At 36.9% G+C, this 18,027-nt stretch overlaps 1 protein-coding gene across 1 annotated transcript in view; it reads right to left on the minus strand.

Moving 5' to 3' along the window:
• Nucleotides 1-18,027, minus strand: part of DARS1 (aspartyl-tRNA synthetase 1) — a 40,033-nt gene that overhangs the window by 2,213 nt on the left and 19,793 nt on the right. The window contains exons 5-14 of the mRNA XM_054381083.1: nucleotides 17,745-17,847; nucleotides 16,455-16,535; nucleotides 15,118-15,177; nucleotides 7,244-7,355; nucleotides 5,159-5,293; nucleotides 3,857-4,004; nucleotides 2,751-2,897; nucleotides 2,083-2,125; nucleotides 1,346-1,426; nucleotides 586-697 (exon numbers count right to left, since the gene is read on the minus strand). Of these exons, the coding sequence (XP_054237058.1) occupies nucleotides 586-697; nucleotides 1,346-1,426; nucleotides 2,083-2,125; nucleotides 2,751-2,897; nucleotides 3,857-4,004; nucleotides 5,159-5,293; nucleotides 7,244-7,355; nucleotides 15,118-15,177; nucleotides 16,455-16,535; nucleotides 17,745-17,847 (1,022 nt within the window). The remainder of the gene's footprint in view (nucleotides 1-585; nucleotides 698-1,345; nucleotides 1,427-2,082; nucleotides 2,126-2,750; nucleotides 2,898-3,856; nucleotides 4,005-5,158; nucleotides 5,294-7,243; nucleotides 7,356-15,117; nucleotides 15,178-16,454; nucleotides 16,536-17,744; nucleotides 17,848-18,027) is intronic.

Genomic DNA, 18,027 nt, shown 5'->3' on the forward strand with positions numbered 1-18,027 from the left:
CTACTCCTTTTTTGTTGCCACCTACCTGCCACTTCACATTGCTGTTCACTGAAAGCATAATGTTAAGCTACATTTTGTATTTGTGATCTCTACCTAATTTATTCTTTCACTCTTCTACTATTAGCTGGACTTGTCCCTGATGAGTCTTTTATTTTTAAATTTCACCAGTGGACACTTCTTGGTTATTTGCTCTCAATTTAAGATGTAAAAGGGACATTCAACCAAGCCTCTGGTAGAGTACTCTGTAAAAAGTTTGTGAGAGTATAGAGAGGCACAACCAAATGAGACTTGTCTGCTCTCATTCTGTTGAAAGTATTTCCTGCATTATGTTCTCTTTAGAGTCCTTGAAAACAATTCCTTTTCATCAAGGTGTTGCTGGGAAACTAATTAGTTTCTTAATACCACCATGCTAGATTAAAATGGTTAAACAGAATTAGATAGATTAGCATTAGAACAAAACAGCACTGTGATTTTAGCTCTACTGCCACATAACAAATTCTGCCCCAAATTCTCTCTCTCAAGGAAACAAATCCAATCATGATTTATATTCTCTTAAATTCAGTTTCATGTTGTCTTTCTTGTTACCAATGCCATGATGCTTGGCTCTTTCTGTCAGCAGCTGAGGATCATGAATTCTCTGAGCTCCAGACAAGATCTCTTCTCCTCTCATGAACATATCATAAGAGTTAGAGTTTTTCTGGAAAAAACAAAAAGTCAGTTTATTTCCTACCTAGAGTTGCTCCATCCTTAGTTGGCAAATATGCACCTCTCAACAACTTCCCTTTTGATATCCAAAGCTGTGCAGTAAAAGTGCAATGTGTTTGGAGTCTGCCTAGACATGACAGGCATTATAGCCATTTAGCTCTTCTCATTAGACTGGAGTTAATCTAAAAACCTGAAGTTCATCCTGAAAAACCATTATACTTTTCTTGCATGTAGTTAACCCAGAAAAAGATGCTCTAAAGATATTTACCCTGGATTTGGCAATAAAGTAGAAAATTCCTAACAATGTAGAGAAGAGTATCTTCTGTTCAAGTGTCTGTTGCCCTGAAAAAATGGTTTTGCTTCTTTTCAATGGTGGTGCTCTGACCACGGAGATCTCTTCATACAGCTCTCCCAGTTTTAGCTAATTTGTTTCTTTCTGGTGTGTTTTCAGTTGTGAAGAGTTACTGCAAACATTTTCTAAGTCACATAACACTGACCTTGTAACCTTGTAATAGGTATTTGAATTATAACAGCAGATTGCATACGTACACTATATTTTGTAAAGTTATCCTTACATGGAATAATTTAAATTACAAATAAACAAACAAATAAATTGACAACAACAAAGAATTTTACTTACAGGGTTTAATGGGTCAGGCATTGTATAGAATGGCCTCACAGCAAGAGGATATTTGTCAAGAATATAGAAGTCTGTGTCATACTGAAAGGTAATTTAAAACTGTCAGTACAAGAGAAAATGATATGAAGAAAAAAATTACAAGATGAACGTACAACCAGCAAATCTTTGAAATAAAAAAGATCTCCCAATAATTTTCCATAAATTTGACAGCATTGTCTTAAAAAATAATGGCTATCAATAAAAGTGGTGTATTAATTTTCAGTTTCCCAATACTACTTCTACTGTAAACTTACAAATGTTTATCAATAAAATACTTTGCTGTAGGGACAGGTACTAATTTTTTTTTTGCTGAAGATCTCATCTTCTCCTATACATTTAGTTAGGATTTTGGTTGGTTGGTTTGCTATTTTTAATTATAACAACTGGGTAGTGTAGTGTAACAGTATACAAATAAATAATAGAGAAAAATTTGTTTTAAACAGCTTATTAATGATGAAGACAAAACTGTCAGGAGATTAAATAAGCAGCAGCAAAATGGTAATGAAGTTAGACACGTAAAAAATGCTTAGGCTAATCATAAACACTCCACAACCTGTGCATGTTCTAAGATCCCGTATTCTCAATCAGTGTGTAAAAAGTTGTTTTACATGAAGTAGGCATTTATACCCACCCAGTAACTCCATGACATCAGATTTCAGATTCAATGACAAATTTATTTATTCTAAAATAATTTTTACCTTTTCCTTTACCAGGCGTCCCAGGAGCTTTTCATTAGGTGTGCTGAAAAAGATTATCAACATTGAAAGTAAGTGATTTAAACCTGTACTGATTAAATACTACATGAAGCTAGAAAGATTTCAAACTATAGAACTGCTGCTCCCTGCCCTTTAGAAAATCCCCTGCTTCTTTCTGAATGTTTTGAACTGTGCAGATAGAAAGGTCAGAAATAAAGTATATTTATTTCTGTTCCTCAATATTTTGTATTGGTCCTATAAAACCTTAAATTAACTGATCCCTAAAGATATCTGTGCTCTGAAAAGAAAGAGCTTAAGACAGGGAATCGTTCCGTTTAATCCTATTCAAACACATACCAATTTACATGAAGGACTGCAGTCAATTAGAAAAATAAAAGAATCTTATCCTTAGAAGGTTCAAGTTACTCTCACTTTATGTTGTAAATAATTTTCTTTGGGATTTCAGAGTTTGTACATATAGTCTACATTGAAAGAAAGGCATGTTTTCATATCCATTAGTTTATTTGTCAGGAGACCTGGATACGAGTACAGTTTATTCCTCTAAATAAAAACTTGTGATTCCTTCTTCAAGGCTATCAGTTGCACAGGACAAAAATGACACTTCGCTAACACTTTCACAAGACTGACACGTCTGTGTTCTGCCAAAATACCTCAGATCTTCTTCATCACCCATCTCAACACCAGCCTCTCTAAGCATGGCCACAGCTTCACGGTATTCCAGCCTCAGAGTTGGCTCCAAAAACTTAAATGGCTCACAGGGGAACTGTTTGTTCACTGTCTGAATTTCAGTTTGGAACCTACACATGAGGAAACAAGAACACAAAATACAAACCAATCAAGGAATATATTCTTCTTGCAGCTAACAAAAATTTTGCAATGGCAATACTATGTTGCCACAAGAGGTCCCTCTTGCAACATGAAAACCTTTTAAAGCCATTTCTGGAGAAATTTTGTACAATCCTAATGAAATGTGCCATGTAAGTTAATTCATCTACTTCAAGAATATACATGTTAATATTTTACTATTACTTCTGTTTTATTCCTTTTGTAAGAAATAATTGGGTAGATCAAATTTTCACAGTAAAGACCAAGAAATCATCCCTTTGATTTGTAATATTTACCTGGGTTCTCCTTTGATTTGAGTAATATCCTTTTTCAAATATAAAAGAGAAATTTTCTTCTAGACAGATGAAAAGATTTACTTTTCTGCTGGCAAGATAGTCTAATTTGTAAGCAAATGAAAACCACTTCCTAAACTTCTGGCCTGGCTTTTTAAAGAGTTAAGACTGTGAATAGTGGAAAATAATCTTTGCTGCTTTTGTGGCAGAGACACGTGCTGCTATGATAAATTTGATTCAGACAACTTTCTTAGATAGCAAATGTTAAGATTAGTTTCAAAACATGACAATCAGTCTACCTGTAGTGGCACAAAAAGAAAGATGTTTTAAATTAACGATGGATCATTTCTGTTAGGAAGTCCAGGCAACAGTAAAAAAATTCTCAGTGCAAGCTAGCGCACTCCACAATGTGCAGCTCAAGGCTAAAACCAGTCTACTGGCCTATGGCTTGAGTGAAATTCAAAAGTCACGCATGAAGAAATAGTTAAGAGCAGAGCAAAAATGGTTCTTCAGAAGTTTTGCTGTAAATCAGATTAGTAATCATTATCTGACAAGCTGAGGATAAAACACTCATTTCATACCACAGTGAAAGAGAGCTCAAAGAAAGCTGCTCATAAACCAGAAAATGCTCTCATTACCTTTCCTGAAGTCCCTTGAATATCTGCACCAAAGTATCTGCAATCTCATCTACCACTTCATGATAGTGATAGTTAAAAGCCATTTCAATATCCAGACCAACAAACTCAGTCAGGTGTCTGTGTGTATTGGAGTCCTCAGCTCTAAATACTGTAAAATTAAACAACAGAAATTCTAACTGACCCAAAATTATTATACACAACACTGACAATCAATCACACCAGCATTTGGATTAGGCAGACAATGCTGTCTTTAGACATGACAATTCTCACTGAAAAACAAAAAAGATAACTAGCTGCCTCAGAGCATCATTCATAACAGCATTGACAAGATTATTGTAGCTGTGGTGCTCCAAGGATACAAGACAGACAGGCCTGGCAGAGAGGCAGTATTCTCTTGTTAGACCAACAGACAGCAATGGTAAAGAACAGACAAGCTTTCAGGCACACAGGAACTTTCAGATTTGAAAACTGCCTTTTTCTGAGGAAATGGACTGGTGCACATGTGTGTTCTCAGTTTGGGCTTTTTTCACATATAGGAGTCTAATGTAAACGTCTTCCTATAAACTGAGACTCCTTTGTTACTAACTAACAAGAAATTTAAGATCTTCTGATTTACTTGCATCTTTTTTTTTTTTTTTAATAAGATGTTATTGACTTGTTTTTCAGCATTTCCAGCTTACACAGCTTTAAACCTGGTACTGAGGTCTTAGAAGAAAAAAAAAAAAAACAAAAAAAAAGAGACCAAGTCCTGTCAGCTTTTGAGACAGAAAGAGCATGAAACTGAAAATTAATTTTTACTAATAGCCCAGGTAAAAGTATATCTAAATAAAGTTTGTTATAAGTACAAAAGCAAGGGATAAAGTATATGATAATATGCAATCAGAAGAAGCCTAGCTTGCCTGTTTTCTAACTGCTTACTACTGGGCAACTGAAGGTAACTCACCAACTACTGGGCATGGTTAATAGAAACTATAGGTCCAGTATTCATAGAGTTTGTTCCATGTTTTACTAATTTCACCACACCATCAATTTCCAATGTAACTATTTATTCTCCTCACAGACCAGCAGGCACCAAAGGGGAGTGCTCCACCTTTATTTCAGCATTTTAGTTTTCTTCCAGCAACTTCTCTGTTAACTTTAGTCTCATTATTCACCTTAAATGAAATTCATATTTGGTAAGTGAAACTATATTAAGTGAAACCATTCAAAGCTCTTAGTGTGCATGTTATCTTATTTATACCACAGCTGCTAAAAGCCATCTCTACACACTTCAAACTGTGGATAAACCAATGCTTTTCTTACCTGGCCCAACGCAGAAAACCTTTTCAAAGTCAGCACATATACACATCTGCTTGTACAGCTGTGGGGACTGAGCCAGGTAGGCACTGCTCTTGAAGTACGATACAGTAAACACATTGGCTCCTCCTTCACTGGCAGCTGAAAAGCAAATGTTTGCAGTAATTATTAAAATAAAAACATAAACAATAAATCAGAGGTAGAATGATAGACTATTGGTCTCACATTTAGAGATCAGATGGAGATTTTGCTTCAAAGCATAATAGAATAAAACAATGTATTTGCATCCATGACTGCTCAGGGACATTTTCCAGCTCAGGACTGGAAATTTCATTGGGATAGTTAAAATGTTACTATTCCCAGCAGTCCTTCACCTTAGAGTGAGAACACCAGAGGATGCCAGCTTGTACCACCACATCTACTTGCAGCCCAACATTTCTGTGGAAACGGATCTCTATCAGTGACGTAGGCTTCCAGGGGTTAACTGCAGAGGCTGAGATGAAAGTGCATATCCTGTTTTGCCAGGACCACTCCTCTCTAAGTGAAGGCATAAATATCTCTCAGAATCAAAACTAGATTTACCGGAGGACATCTGTCAAAGGTGTCAAACTTTCTCAGTTTGAGGCAGGTTTCATAGAAGGTTACCTTGAGAGAACAGGAACCAAGAACATATGCATCTGAAACCTTTACTGAAAACTGCCTACCAAAACTATCAGCTGAGTCACTTTACGTTTCCATTTTCCAGGGTGTGATACAAGAATTACAGTTGCCGAACTTGCTAACAAAAGCATGCCAGAGTGAGAGATCAATTAATAACGTCTGAATATTCTAATACTAAGATAACTCTACATAAAGTATTCATTATTATTATTACTAACTATTCCACTGAGATTTAAATTTCTTTCATGATCACTACTCCCACTGAAATGGTGTCAGTGAATGTTTAGTTACTTTTGAATATAGATAACTTTTAAAATCTCAAAACTTAGAACAGCTATAATACTTAAATTCGGACTTTAGTAGTCCAAAAAACTGGATTGCATCAGTTTAACTTATTTTCACAGAGCATGATCTCATTCAAACAATAGGATGCTTGCTTGCTTGCTTTCAATGGTACACTGCACAGTGAGAATAGCACACTTCCTCAAAGGACCTATGTGAATCAACTACTTGGAAGCCTTCATGCTGTTTCAACTGTCTCTGTAGGAAAAAAGTTATCTAATCTTATAGTACAATGATACTGTCCATGTTGAAAGAACAGTTGCCTACATGTGTTTTGTTAAAAAGCCCTTTTTTACCTCAGTCAAGAGCTGTGTTCAGAAATACAAATATGTAAGTATAAAATTCAGTAGGCAAATATGCATATTATGAATGCACATACAATGAGAGTAACACAAGTATTTTGCCCTACAATTTACAGGCCGTATGTCTTAGCAACATCTACAAACCTCAAAGGACACCAAAAAGATGGAAGAAAAACACCCATCAGTACATCAAGTATTCTGACTTTTGAAGACAACACAGCTGATCAGCACTAAACTAGAAGCAAAATCTACACTTTCAGACTTTTAGTTGGGCTGAAGCTTTTATGCCATACATCTACCAACTTCTATTCAGCCTATGCTCACTGCTAAAGAAGTGACATATTGTATATAATAGCATCATCTTTTATACCATGCTTTGTTGTAACTTCTTGATGATAGAGGCTGCTTTTAATCTAAATTGGAGTGGAGAATTTTTTGATACTGGTACTGGAACTGACAGTGCTCAACACTGAGAACACCAGTTAGAAGTACAATGCATATAAGCAGACATCTGTATTTAACCTAATAAAACTTTACATGCATTGCAGAATACAGAAGTCAGATGTGTATAGTATTTGTCTTGTCAGTCTTTTAACATTCAAAGTCAGGAAAAAACTAAAGGACAAATTTGTATCTGTTTTTCAGAAAAAGTTTGCTATGTTGCGTCTAAATTAGAGATAGAACTTCATCTTTTTAAAATAAAATCTTACTACGTTTTTGACAGACAGAAACACTAAGCAACTGCAAAAAGCATAGACTTGTAGCTGCTGGATCACATATACAATACCTGAAATGATTTTGGGAGTCTGAATTTCCACAAATCCCTTGCGAATAAGAGTTTCTCGGAAAAGCTGACAAATACCAGACTGAAGGCAGAAGATTGCCTGACTAGTAGAGGTCTGTAAGAAGATAAAATAAGGAATCCTAAGTTAGGGTTTTTTTCTGCATCTGGTGCTTTTCCTGGATAGCTGGAAGGATGAATCTCTTCTCTTAGGAACACTTGATTATTGCATTTGCCTAAACAGAGAAAAGTGTAAATTGGTAATTATTTATTACACAAGAAGAAAAAGCAAAGGAAACAGGAGTAACTCCTCATGTTAATTTATGGCACATTCAGTTATAAAGGAGACACTGTGGTCAATGCTACATTTAAAGAATCACTGATTTATGGGATGTGCTTCTGCAAACAAAGCTTTTATAGTAAGAAATTGAATAAAAACACTAAACCTATTAAAAAGCTTTCAGCACACTGAACTACAACAGCTGCAGTAATATACAGTGCACGATAAAAGCAAAGCCCTTAATAACTTACATGGGGTAGAAACGTTTGTGTCTATTAAAGGCTACCAAATACAATGTTTTTTGTGTAAAAATACAGCCACGTTAACCATGTACAACACTGCCATAAAACCATCCCCAAACCAAAGTCTAAAGTCGCAGCATTTAAAACGGTCCACATACGATCACATGAACTGCAGTTCTTCTGTCTTGAAAACAAAGTAGATTTAGCTGAGTTGATCATCTTTTTGTTTATGTACGTGACAGTTAAGCTGCTTATCTGGTTAGCAAATACCTACACTAAATGTTCCTGCAACACTCTTGGGCTTTAGTGTGAAGGGAAAAAAAAAAAACCCACACCTTAGCACATGCTGAAAACACTGTGGTACATCAGCACTGAATCCATATCTGATTTTCTGCTTGCAGCGTTCAAGACCTGACAGTTAGCAACTAAGTGTCTATAAAACCCAATGAACTCTTGCAAACAGACAAGAGAACAGTTCTTTATGACAAACTGCGTCACAGCACTGTTTACTTCTTCTTTCTGAAAGGTACCCAGCTTTGCACTTAAGGTAAGAAAAGCCTTGTGGTCTTTTTCACATGACTCCTACCCAAACCACAAAACAAAAAATCCCCAACCAAAACAAATTATATAAGTACCCAAATTTAGACAGTCAGCCAGCAGGTATGATGAACTAAAGCTACATCCATCATCTCTGCAAGATAAAGGTATCACTTCACTGAAAAAGCAAAAGAGAAAACTGTAATAATACTGCAGAGCTGTAGTAATTGGGAGTTATTTCCAATTTTAGCTGACCAATAAAGTATCTCAGGAGTGCAAGTGGTTGAGACTAGTAAATAAAGCTAGCAGCTCTCACTGTCTGATAGCATTAACCACAGCCGATTCTCCCACTGCTTTCAAAACTGAGGAAATGAGGTTTTGAGCAACAGTTACAAAAGAACCCTCAAACTTTTTCACCCTGTTTTATATGAGTCTCCCAGAACCAGACATATGTTAAGACTTTGCCTGAGTTCTGGGCATAATTTGGCAGTGTTACATCAAAGCACCACAGTGATTTAAAGGAATATAGTAATTTTTTTTAAAACTTTTTTTTTCTTACACATCTCCTGCTTAGAAGAAGAAATACTTCTTTTTTCTAAGCACTAAAAACTTAGAACAGTTACACTTGGGTCTATCGATATAGTTTTTGATAAACGATATAGATTTCTAAATAGGTTAAGAGACAAAGATGTATAACATTTATATTTAGAGCAGGATAGTAACAATGCCTCCTCTACCCTTCTGATAAGCCAGCATCAGTTTCATGCCAGAGCTGGTAGAAATGCAGTCCGATGTCAAGCAGTCCTAGGAAAAAGTGAAATGGTTGCTAAACCCAATCTGAAAGCAATTACTTGGTCTGACCTGAAAATGTGCACAAATGCACAGCCATATAATAACTGAGCTCTCCATTAACAGTAGTTCATCAGTTAGTAACTCCTCCTGGCTTCAGTGAGGGTGCAGACCAAAGACTGTCTTCCTAATTCCAGAAATACTATTTTTTAAGCATAGTGTTTATGAAAGCAGCCAGATTCACAGATCTGGCCATTGAGGCTTGTATTTAACCAAGGAAAGAACAAGCAGCAATTCTCTGTACCTCAAATTAGATCTGACAAGACCACTCTTTTTTTCTACCAAAGGTAGCTGAGTTTCAGTGCCCATTCATTCACAGACTGCCAACAAGGATAACTGTTGAGAATTTGTGATACTGCAGTCTCCTTGTAAGAATTAAACAGACCAACAAGACATTTGAGATAAGCTCCTAAAGAACTGCAGCTGTCAATGTGCAGTGCAATCAAATGGATGACCTCAAAATTTTTATTTATGTGCACTACAATTTCCCAAAGATTTTAAAGATGATTCAGTATCTACACACGGAGCAAAACTTTGTACATTTAATTAAATCCTTTGCACATTTAATTAAATCCTTTGCACTGATACAATGTTTAGGACAAAAAGAGAGTGATATTTTTCTGAAGAAAATAATTCAAGCTTTTAGCCTGTCCTTAACTGAGACACTGGCTTGTGTATTACCATGTTTGGTACGAGGGTAGGTAACACAGTTACATTTGAGCTACCAGACTTAGGTACAACAGGGCAAACTCAAGTCAGAGACAACTGTCAAAATCAAATTATTTTTGCCTTGCCTTAAAAAAAAATATTATGCCATGCCATTCTCTTTCTGTGGTGTTTAATATGAACTCTTCCACATATATTGACAAATTATCTTATCCAAGACTACACCACAGACAGTAAATATTCCAAAAGTTAAGCAGAAACAAACTTAGGCCACTTAAATGCTGTTGCAATTCAGAGTGTTAATGTTGTAACTCAGTCTGCAGAGTTAATTTTACAGGAAACCTCATTATTTTTAATAATCACCTTTGTTATAGACAGCAGAAAACATTAAGCTAACAATGCTGAGACATGAATTGAGGTCATAACCTCACTCTAATTTCACCTGTGTGTTTATAATTTAAATGCCACAAAGGAAAATATTAATAAGAACAGAACACAGTGTATTTTAACACCATAAGCAAGATTATTTTAAAAAAAACTATGTTTCATTCAGCACAAGCTGTACTGCCAGAATAATAGCCATGTAAGTTGCCAGAGACCAACAAACGTATTTCAGTAGAATTGAGGTCAGTTGACACCTTATGTGATCATATCTCTAAGAGGCGCAAATGAGGCACAGACGTGCAAAGTTGTGAACTTTTTGTTTTACTCTCAATTCAGCTGTAGACTTTTTTCCATTCTCACCAGTTTTGATTTTCTATTTGCCTGCTGTAACTATCTTTCACCATAACAATTGCTAAATACACAAAGTAGGCTGAATAAAAAGGGAAAATAATCTATTCCACATTAAGTAATAGAATTATTTGACATTATAATTCTGCAATTTCTCTACTATATATATGAGAAATTAAGGTTTTGCTAGGAAATAGGATTTATGTTAAATAGTATTTTTTTAACCCCCAAGTGGACTGATGTAAACTTTTCTTCAAATTTCAGTATTACCTAAAGAAGAAGATACAAACAGGAAGTTTATTGTCTAAATGACTGGGACTGTCTTATGTCTTCACTAGCAAATCCCTACCCACAGTAAAATAAACTGTACATCTGCTTGTTCATGACATCTTGAATTCAGTCCGGAAAAACACAGCTTTTGCAATGAGTAAATTGAATTCAACACAATGAAATCAAGCCTGAAGTAATCAGGTATTCTCAAAATAAAAAAAAAAACAACAACCCTGCATTAAGATCAGTGTCCAGTTGGATTATCATAAAACATAGTCTGACATGCATAAACTACTAAAGATACATGTTTATGCTCTACCCTGATGAGTTTAAACAATATTGACCCTAAAAAGACTGTGCCGTGGTCTCAATGAGCTGTGCATTAGCAGACACAATTATAGCATTAGGTCTGCAAAATGTGTGTAATTCAAGGCAAATGTGGACAGACACTGTTCAGATAAAAACCCTGCTGGACATCAAAAATAAGCCAGAGCAAGGATATCAGTCAGATCCACTGTTAAAACTGGATGAACATGAATTGATTCTTTTCTTCAGAGGAAAACAAACCAAGAAGCAGAACCCAAAGTCAGTGTTTCATTTGTCTTGTCTTCATTGCTTCTCATCTATCACAGATCTTCAGGAAATATGGTTTCTGTAGATGTTTTCACAGATGCAGAAAATCTATACACCCCTGAATACTTCAGTTAAGAACAGCAGAAAAGTAAAGAATTAGAAACACAATCACTGCTCCAAATTGCCTTTTTTAATTGTTCTGATAAAAGGAATGGTAAAGCAAACATCTCTAGAATCAATTGTTCTGACTTTCATTAAGCCATCATGAAAAATAGATATTTAGTTCAAGAGTGGTTTTCTCACGGTCACCGGTGGTTATGTGAAAGAAAAACTGGTCTATACAAGGACTCATGTTTCTTCTTACCAGTTCTTTTGTCTCTACATGCCTAATTTTTCTGCTTCACATGTATGTGATCTGTATTTTATGAGTTAATCCATCCGGAACAGATTCATTCTTCATCAGTCATCATTCCTTGGAAAGGATTTTAAAAACTGCTCCCCCCTAGATAATCACCATTTTCCCTCCATAGCTTGGGATCCTTATATCCCTAACCTCCACAAAATACTACCAGACACCTCTGGGAGATCTTTGTCAGCAACTAAAATGCAAGGCTGCTAAAAATATAGTGTACTACTCAGTCTGTTTTCACAGGTATGTGAAAGGCAATCTTGCAATCTTTGTAGAATAACATCTCCACTGATTTCCTTGTTATTAATTGCACTTCTATTGCATCACAATCAAACTTTTCTTAGCATATATCAAGCTGGATGGAATGATGTTATTTTTGAAAATCCAATCCCTTTCATTCATGCAACAAAACTGAGTTTCACAGCTCCACTTCACTGTGATTTGGCCCCAACTTATGACCTCACTGCTGAATTACTACTTAAAATTTGTTAAACGAAACTACTTTAAAGACTGTATTTAAATGCACAGAAGTAATTTTAGTTCCCTACTAAGGGCTTTGTTTAGTCTGAGTCTAGCCGAGACTTATGCATTTAGTTTGCTAAATCTATTTTTGATATTCAGTGACCTCTTTCTTCCTTAAACTGAGGCACTGAGGAAACCAGAAGAGATGGTGCATATAGCTGTGGCTGGACTTCCTCCCACACTTCTAGGAACAGGCCATCAGTGCATCTCTGTTAGAACTACTCGGTTAACATTTCGTCCCTGCTCTCCATGGTTTGGTTTTCCTAAAAGGAGAGAGCAATGACTAACAATAGTTTCAGATCTCTCTCTGAGCTTTTAACACATCATGTCTTCTAATCCTCCTTAGAACATACCTACTCAGGCACTGCATACAAAACACCAGGGGCTCTCTGAAGTCCCATTTGTACTACAGCTCCAGTCTATGCAACCAAATCACTGAAAATCAATTACTACTTTGGAGGATTTTTCAGTTGTTTTGAAGGACAAACTGCCTTCATGTCCCCACTCCTGTGATTCCACTGCAATCAGTGTTTAGGATGTGCATATTCATATAAGCACATGTATTCTCACTGTGATTTCCCCTTTCTTCATTAAAATCTTTTCCGCTTATTCAACTCTCCCTTTGAAAAAACAGGTTAAAGTAACACATAATTATTTAGAATCTTTGTTGCACAAGCAAAGCTCCTGCAGAACAAACAAAGCAAACTTATGAAGAGGCACAAGCCTACTGCCTCAAAACAATCCGCTTTTGTTCTGAAACAATGAAATGTGCAACAGAACAGACATGCAGAAATGTGACACAGTCAGAGACAGGAACTTTTCCTGTACATAAGAGGAAGGAAAGACAGATACCCAAGCCTAACCAAGGAAAAGCTGTGGGCAGATTACATCCAGCATAGGTCCACACAGCGAATGAGACATAAAGTACTGAAGTGCTGAGCTTTGACATTTCATCCTTTTATCAATTTTGTAAAAACTTAACCTGAATCCATGTTCAGCATGAGACAGCTGCCTAGCACCACACTACAGCAGCTGTTGGAGCCAAGGAAAAAACAACTTCTGTAGAAGGCAAAGTTAAAGTTCAGACCTCAAAACAAGGTGCCAAACATTGCTGAATAAATGGTGTACCACCAATGGCTGGGACATACAAGACAGAAAAGGTTACAGCAGTATCCACTTAGCTCACCAGCTGTACCCTCCTGACAGCACATAGACAACTAATGCTCTACTCCTATACTCGCAGAGGTATATGAGAAGTACCAGGAGAGTTCTGCTGGACCACTGAACGTATACAGAGACAAAAGAATTTTAGCCCGCTCCATTCTGTTACATCTCTTGTATCCATTCAGGCCTTTCAGTCTTCCTTTTTTTCTTCCCGTTACTATACACCTTCTTAGGTTTTACTCTGCAGATGTCCTCATCTGAAGTACAGCCAAGGATACTTCCACACCATTATTTTCAGCTACTATTTTTAACTATTCTTTCCCTTTGTATTATTTCTCTGTTTTCTTTGGGATTCATGGCTTTTCCCAATTATTATGCAGATACTCCATTAATTTAAATGGATTTTCTCAAGTTTCTCTAGAGTGCTGTTGAGTATTTTTCTTCATCACCAGAAGTTCAAGTAAAACTCACACCTGGAGCATCCCAGAGTTCTCCCTTCAATTTAGTACACTGCCTTACCACTACCATAAGCCAATCATGTTTTAAATGATTTTTCACTTTCAACCATTCTACAGAATTGTTTTCATCAAAGGCTTAATTTAAGACACAGATGAAGAGATCAATATGATGAGATACTGAGTATTCCTGAAAAGCAGTCACAAATTGAATTTGCTCAGTATTGTACAAAGGGTCAAGTAAAAAGCAATTAACTTTGGTCCAAGTAAAACAATTTACACAAGTAGTTTTAGTTGCTGAGATAAGGAGATCAGATGTTCAAATACTTCAAGCATCTCAGTGCCAGAACTCTTCCAAATTTTCAAGAAAACCAACTTTTTTGTTTCATTTCTCTAGTCCATAGATTGATTTACTGAGAAACTGTCATTATCAGTATTTTGAAGGCAGTGCTAGATATCCTTGAGCTAAGCACACACCTCATTCAATGACAAATTAATTAAAATTTTATTGTGGAGAACCAATATAGCAAAAGCCCAGAAAATCTCATGTCAGTATGAACAGTGAGTTACATACATGCTTAGTGTAGCTGTTTCATTAAAAAAGGAGAAAAGTTCTGTAAGTGATTGAGTAGGGAGTTGTTTGCTATTGATCAGAAAGAGTAAATATTTGGGAGGTATATGAATTCACAGAAGGCTGTGCTTCTATGACCTGGATGAAGAAAGATGTTTCAGGAAAAAAAAAGAAAAGGTATCACTGTTGTGGAAGAAATAGGAAGAATGAGATTGGTATCATGGCCTGGGAGAATTTCACTTTTGAGACATGCATTACAGCACCCCAATTACAGGTTAAATTCAAACTTCCATCTTACACAGTTTTTGGGTATCTGAGAATACATTTGAGAAGAAAAGCTGTCTCTAAATTGTCCCTATTCAGTCACCTTTGTCTGTCATAAATAAAAATGTCCAAATGTACATGGCCACATGCTAAATCCTTTAAACTACTTTAATGAATTAAATACTTTAATAATTTCTTTTATGAAATAGGAAAATGTTTTTATTTTAAATCTGACCAACAATACCCTTCCATCAAGTTCACTGGCTTTCATTTCTCCATGGATCAGAAATGTGAAGAATAAAAGCATGCAGGCACTGTGAAGTATGCCACACAGAATATTCCTTACCCTCAGATCAATGACTCTATTGTCCAGCCTTGTATCCTGGTTTACAGTAGCTCTTCCATCCTAAACAGTAGAGCAAAAAAAACATAGTGAATATAAAATGCCTCCAAAAAAACCCCAATAAAGCCAAAATCAATGGAGGAAAACATCCTTCGTCTAAAAGCCAAGAGTGACTTCTAAGTTCAGCAGAATTTCAAGATCATTCTAGAAAGAACATACAGTAAACTGGTAACATAGCAAAGATCAAGGTGCAACTTCTCCCAGGAGTCACAGGCAGAACCCAACTAAGAGAATGCAGAAGACACACATACGCAGAAGACACACGCAGAAGACACACATACGCAGAAGACACACGCAGAAGACGCACACGTAGAAGACACACGCAGAAGACACACACACGCAGAAGACACACACACGCAGAAGACACACACACGCAGAAGAAGCACGCGAAGACGCGCACGCAGAAGACGCGCACACGCAGAAGACGCGCACACGCAGAAGACGCGAACACGCAGAAGACACACACGCAGAAGACACACACACGCAGAAGACACACACGCAGAAGACACACACACAGAAGACACACACACGCAGAAGACACACACACGCAGAAGACACACACACGCAGAAGAAGCACGCGAAGACGCGCACGCAGAAGACGCGCACACGCAGAAGACGCGCACACGCAGAAGACACACACGCAGAAGACACACACGCAGAAGACACACACACGCAGAAGACACACACGCAGAAGACACACGCAGAAGACACACACACGCAGAAGACACACGCAGAAGACACACGCAGAAGACACACACACACAGAAGACACGCACACACAGAAGACACGCAGAAGACACGCAGAAGACGCGCAGAAGACGCGCACACGCAGAAGACGCGCACACGCAGAAGACACACACACGCAGAAGACACACACACGCAGAAGACACACACGCAGAAGACACACACGCAGAAGACACATGCAGAAGACACACACGCAGAAGACACATGCAGAAGACACACGCAGAAGACACACACAGAAGACACACACAGAAGACACACACACACAGAAGACACACACACACAGAAGACACACACACACAGAAGACACACACACACAGAAGACACACACACACAGAAGACTGCAAATCCTCTGGTTTCGACCTTCTACTGCAGTTCAGCAGACATCAGAGATTTCTAACACAGTTCTGGATAACATACAGGGAGTAAAACGCAAGCCTAGCAACCCCCCCCAAATCACTGCATTAAGGAAGATGCCTGGCTTTCATGCTTTTGTTCAATTACAAAAACAAAAATAATTTGAGAACGCAAAGTTTTCACCTCCTCTCCTTCCACTTCTGGTCGAACAGCATCATCCAGCTGTAAGGGCAGTCGGGGTTCAGCTAAACTGATGACATAGATCTGAAATTGAGACAGGAACAGAAATAGCTTGAGATTCAGCTCAAAAGGAGGTGTGATTTACAAAAGGGTATTTCTGGCATAGACTTGAAACAGCTGTAAGACTGTGATTTTATTCAAATACTTGAGATACATGGGTACGTTCTCATGACAATACTGGAAGTGCTTAGTTCTTATTTTCCTTTTGAAAGATTAAAAATATCTTTCTCTCTTCTGGGAATCAGTGAGTTGAGCAAGTACAAACTGCCTGAGGGACAAGCCTACTCGCATGAATGCCAAGTCTGAAATTACCAGACTTCACAGAGTTTTACGTTCTGATTCCAGCAGGATGATCCTGTTCTTCTTGCTATTAATGTATTATTTTACTTACAATCTGACTGCATCAGAAAGAGCCATTTCTGATTGAAAACTTCTAAGATAGCTAAAGTGAAATCAGAGAATGAAAACCACCTTGCCTTACCTTACAGTCTAGTCATGGATGCATATGATAATTGCACATATATTAAAATATGCTTTCTTCAAAATCTGCAGATTTTCCCCACCACTTAGCTAAAATGTGTCTTACTGCTGTAACAGCCCTTGTACTCTACTCTTCAGGTGACTGGGTTTCAGCTGTATTGTAGGTAGACAGGTTGGTTGTAAACCTTGAAGGAAAGAATGCTATATAAAGATTTAAATATGCTTTCTATTTAAATAAATTACAAAGTGGCACTTCCTCCAGCCCTATAGCACACAAGCTACAGGAATTTCAGATTTCAAGGGTTTCCATACTGTTAAGCTAGTGCTTTACTTTTGCTGACAGTTATGTATTCCATTCCACTGGGAAGTACTAAGGGGAATATTGTAGCTTTCTGATAAAGAAGAAACCTTTGACTTGCACTTAAAAAGAAGCAGACTTTTATTATAGTATCTGCTGTAGTTCAGAATAAAATCTAGAATTGCAAGCATTCCTAGCCACATTATTCTAGTGAGGTATTTTATTTTATTTGGTACTGTAACTCAAATGAGAAAGAAAAATAGCAAATTTTAAAAATAAAATCTTAAACCCAGAAATGTTTCACATTTACATATAATACACTCAAGTTTGTCATTTCAAGCAAAGTTTATTTTTCTGGTATGGGACTGTCTACTGACAAAGTTTATATACATAGACAGCCTAGGCAGATAATATCTCAAACAATTAACCAGTGATTCATTTACTCAAAAATTTACCCTTTGAACGTGAAGTTCAACATCTTGCTGAGTACAGCCTCCAATTTTCTGATATGCTTTCCTCACAACACCTTCTACATCCACAATGCTCTCTTTGTTGATGCTGTCAATAAAGATAAAACAGGAGGGTTACAACATTTCACTGTGTGCTGCATCAGGTTCAGTACTGAGTACTGCGACATTCAGGTACTGAAATGGAACAATGAAACAGAGTTAAAGATTTAGGTAAAGTTACTTATTACATATAATGAATATGAAGGACTTTGCTAAAATATTCCCAGCC

The sequence above is a fragment of the Indicator indicator genome, chromosome 5, assembly GCF_027791375.1.
Source record: "Indicator indicator isolate 239-I01 chromosome 5, UM_Iind_1.1, whole genome shotgun sequence".
NCBI classification, from domain to species: domain Eukaryota; kingdom Metazoa; phylum Chordata; class Aves; order Piciformes; family Indicatoridae; genus Indicator; species Indicator indicator.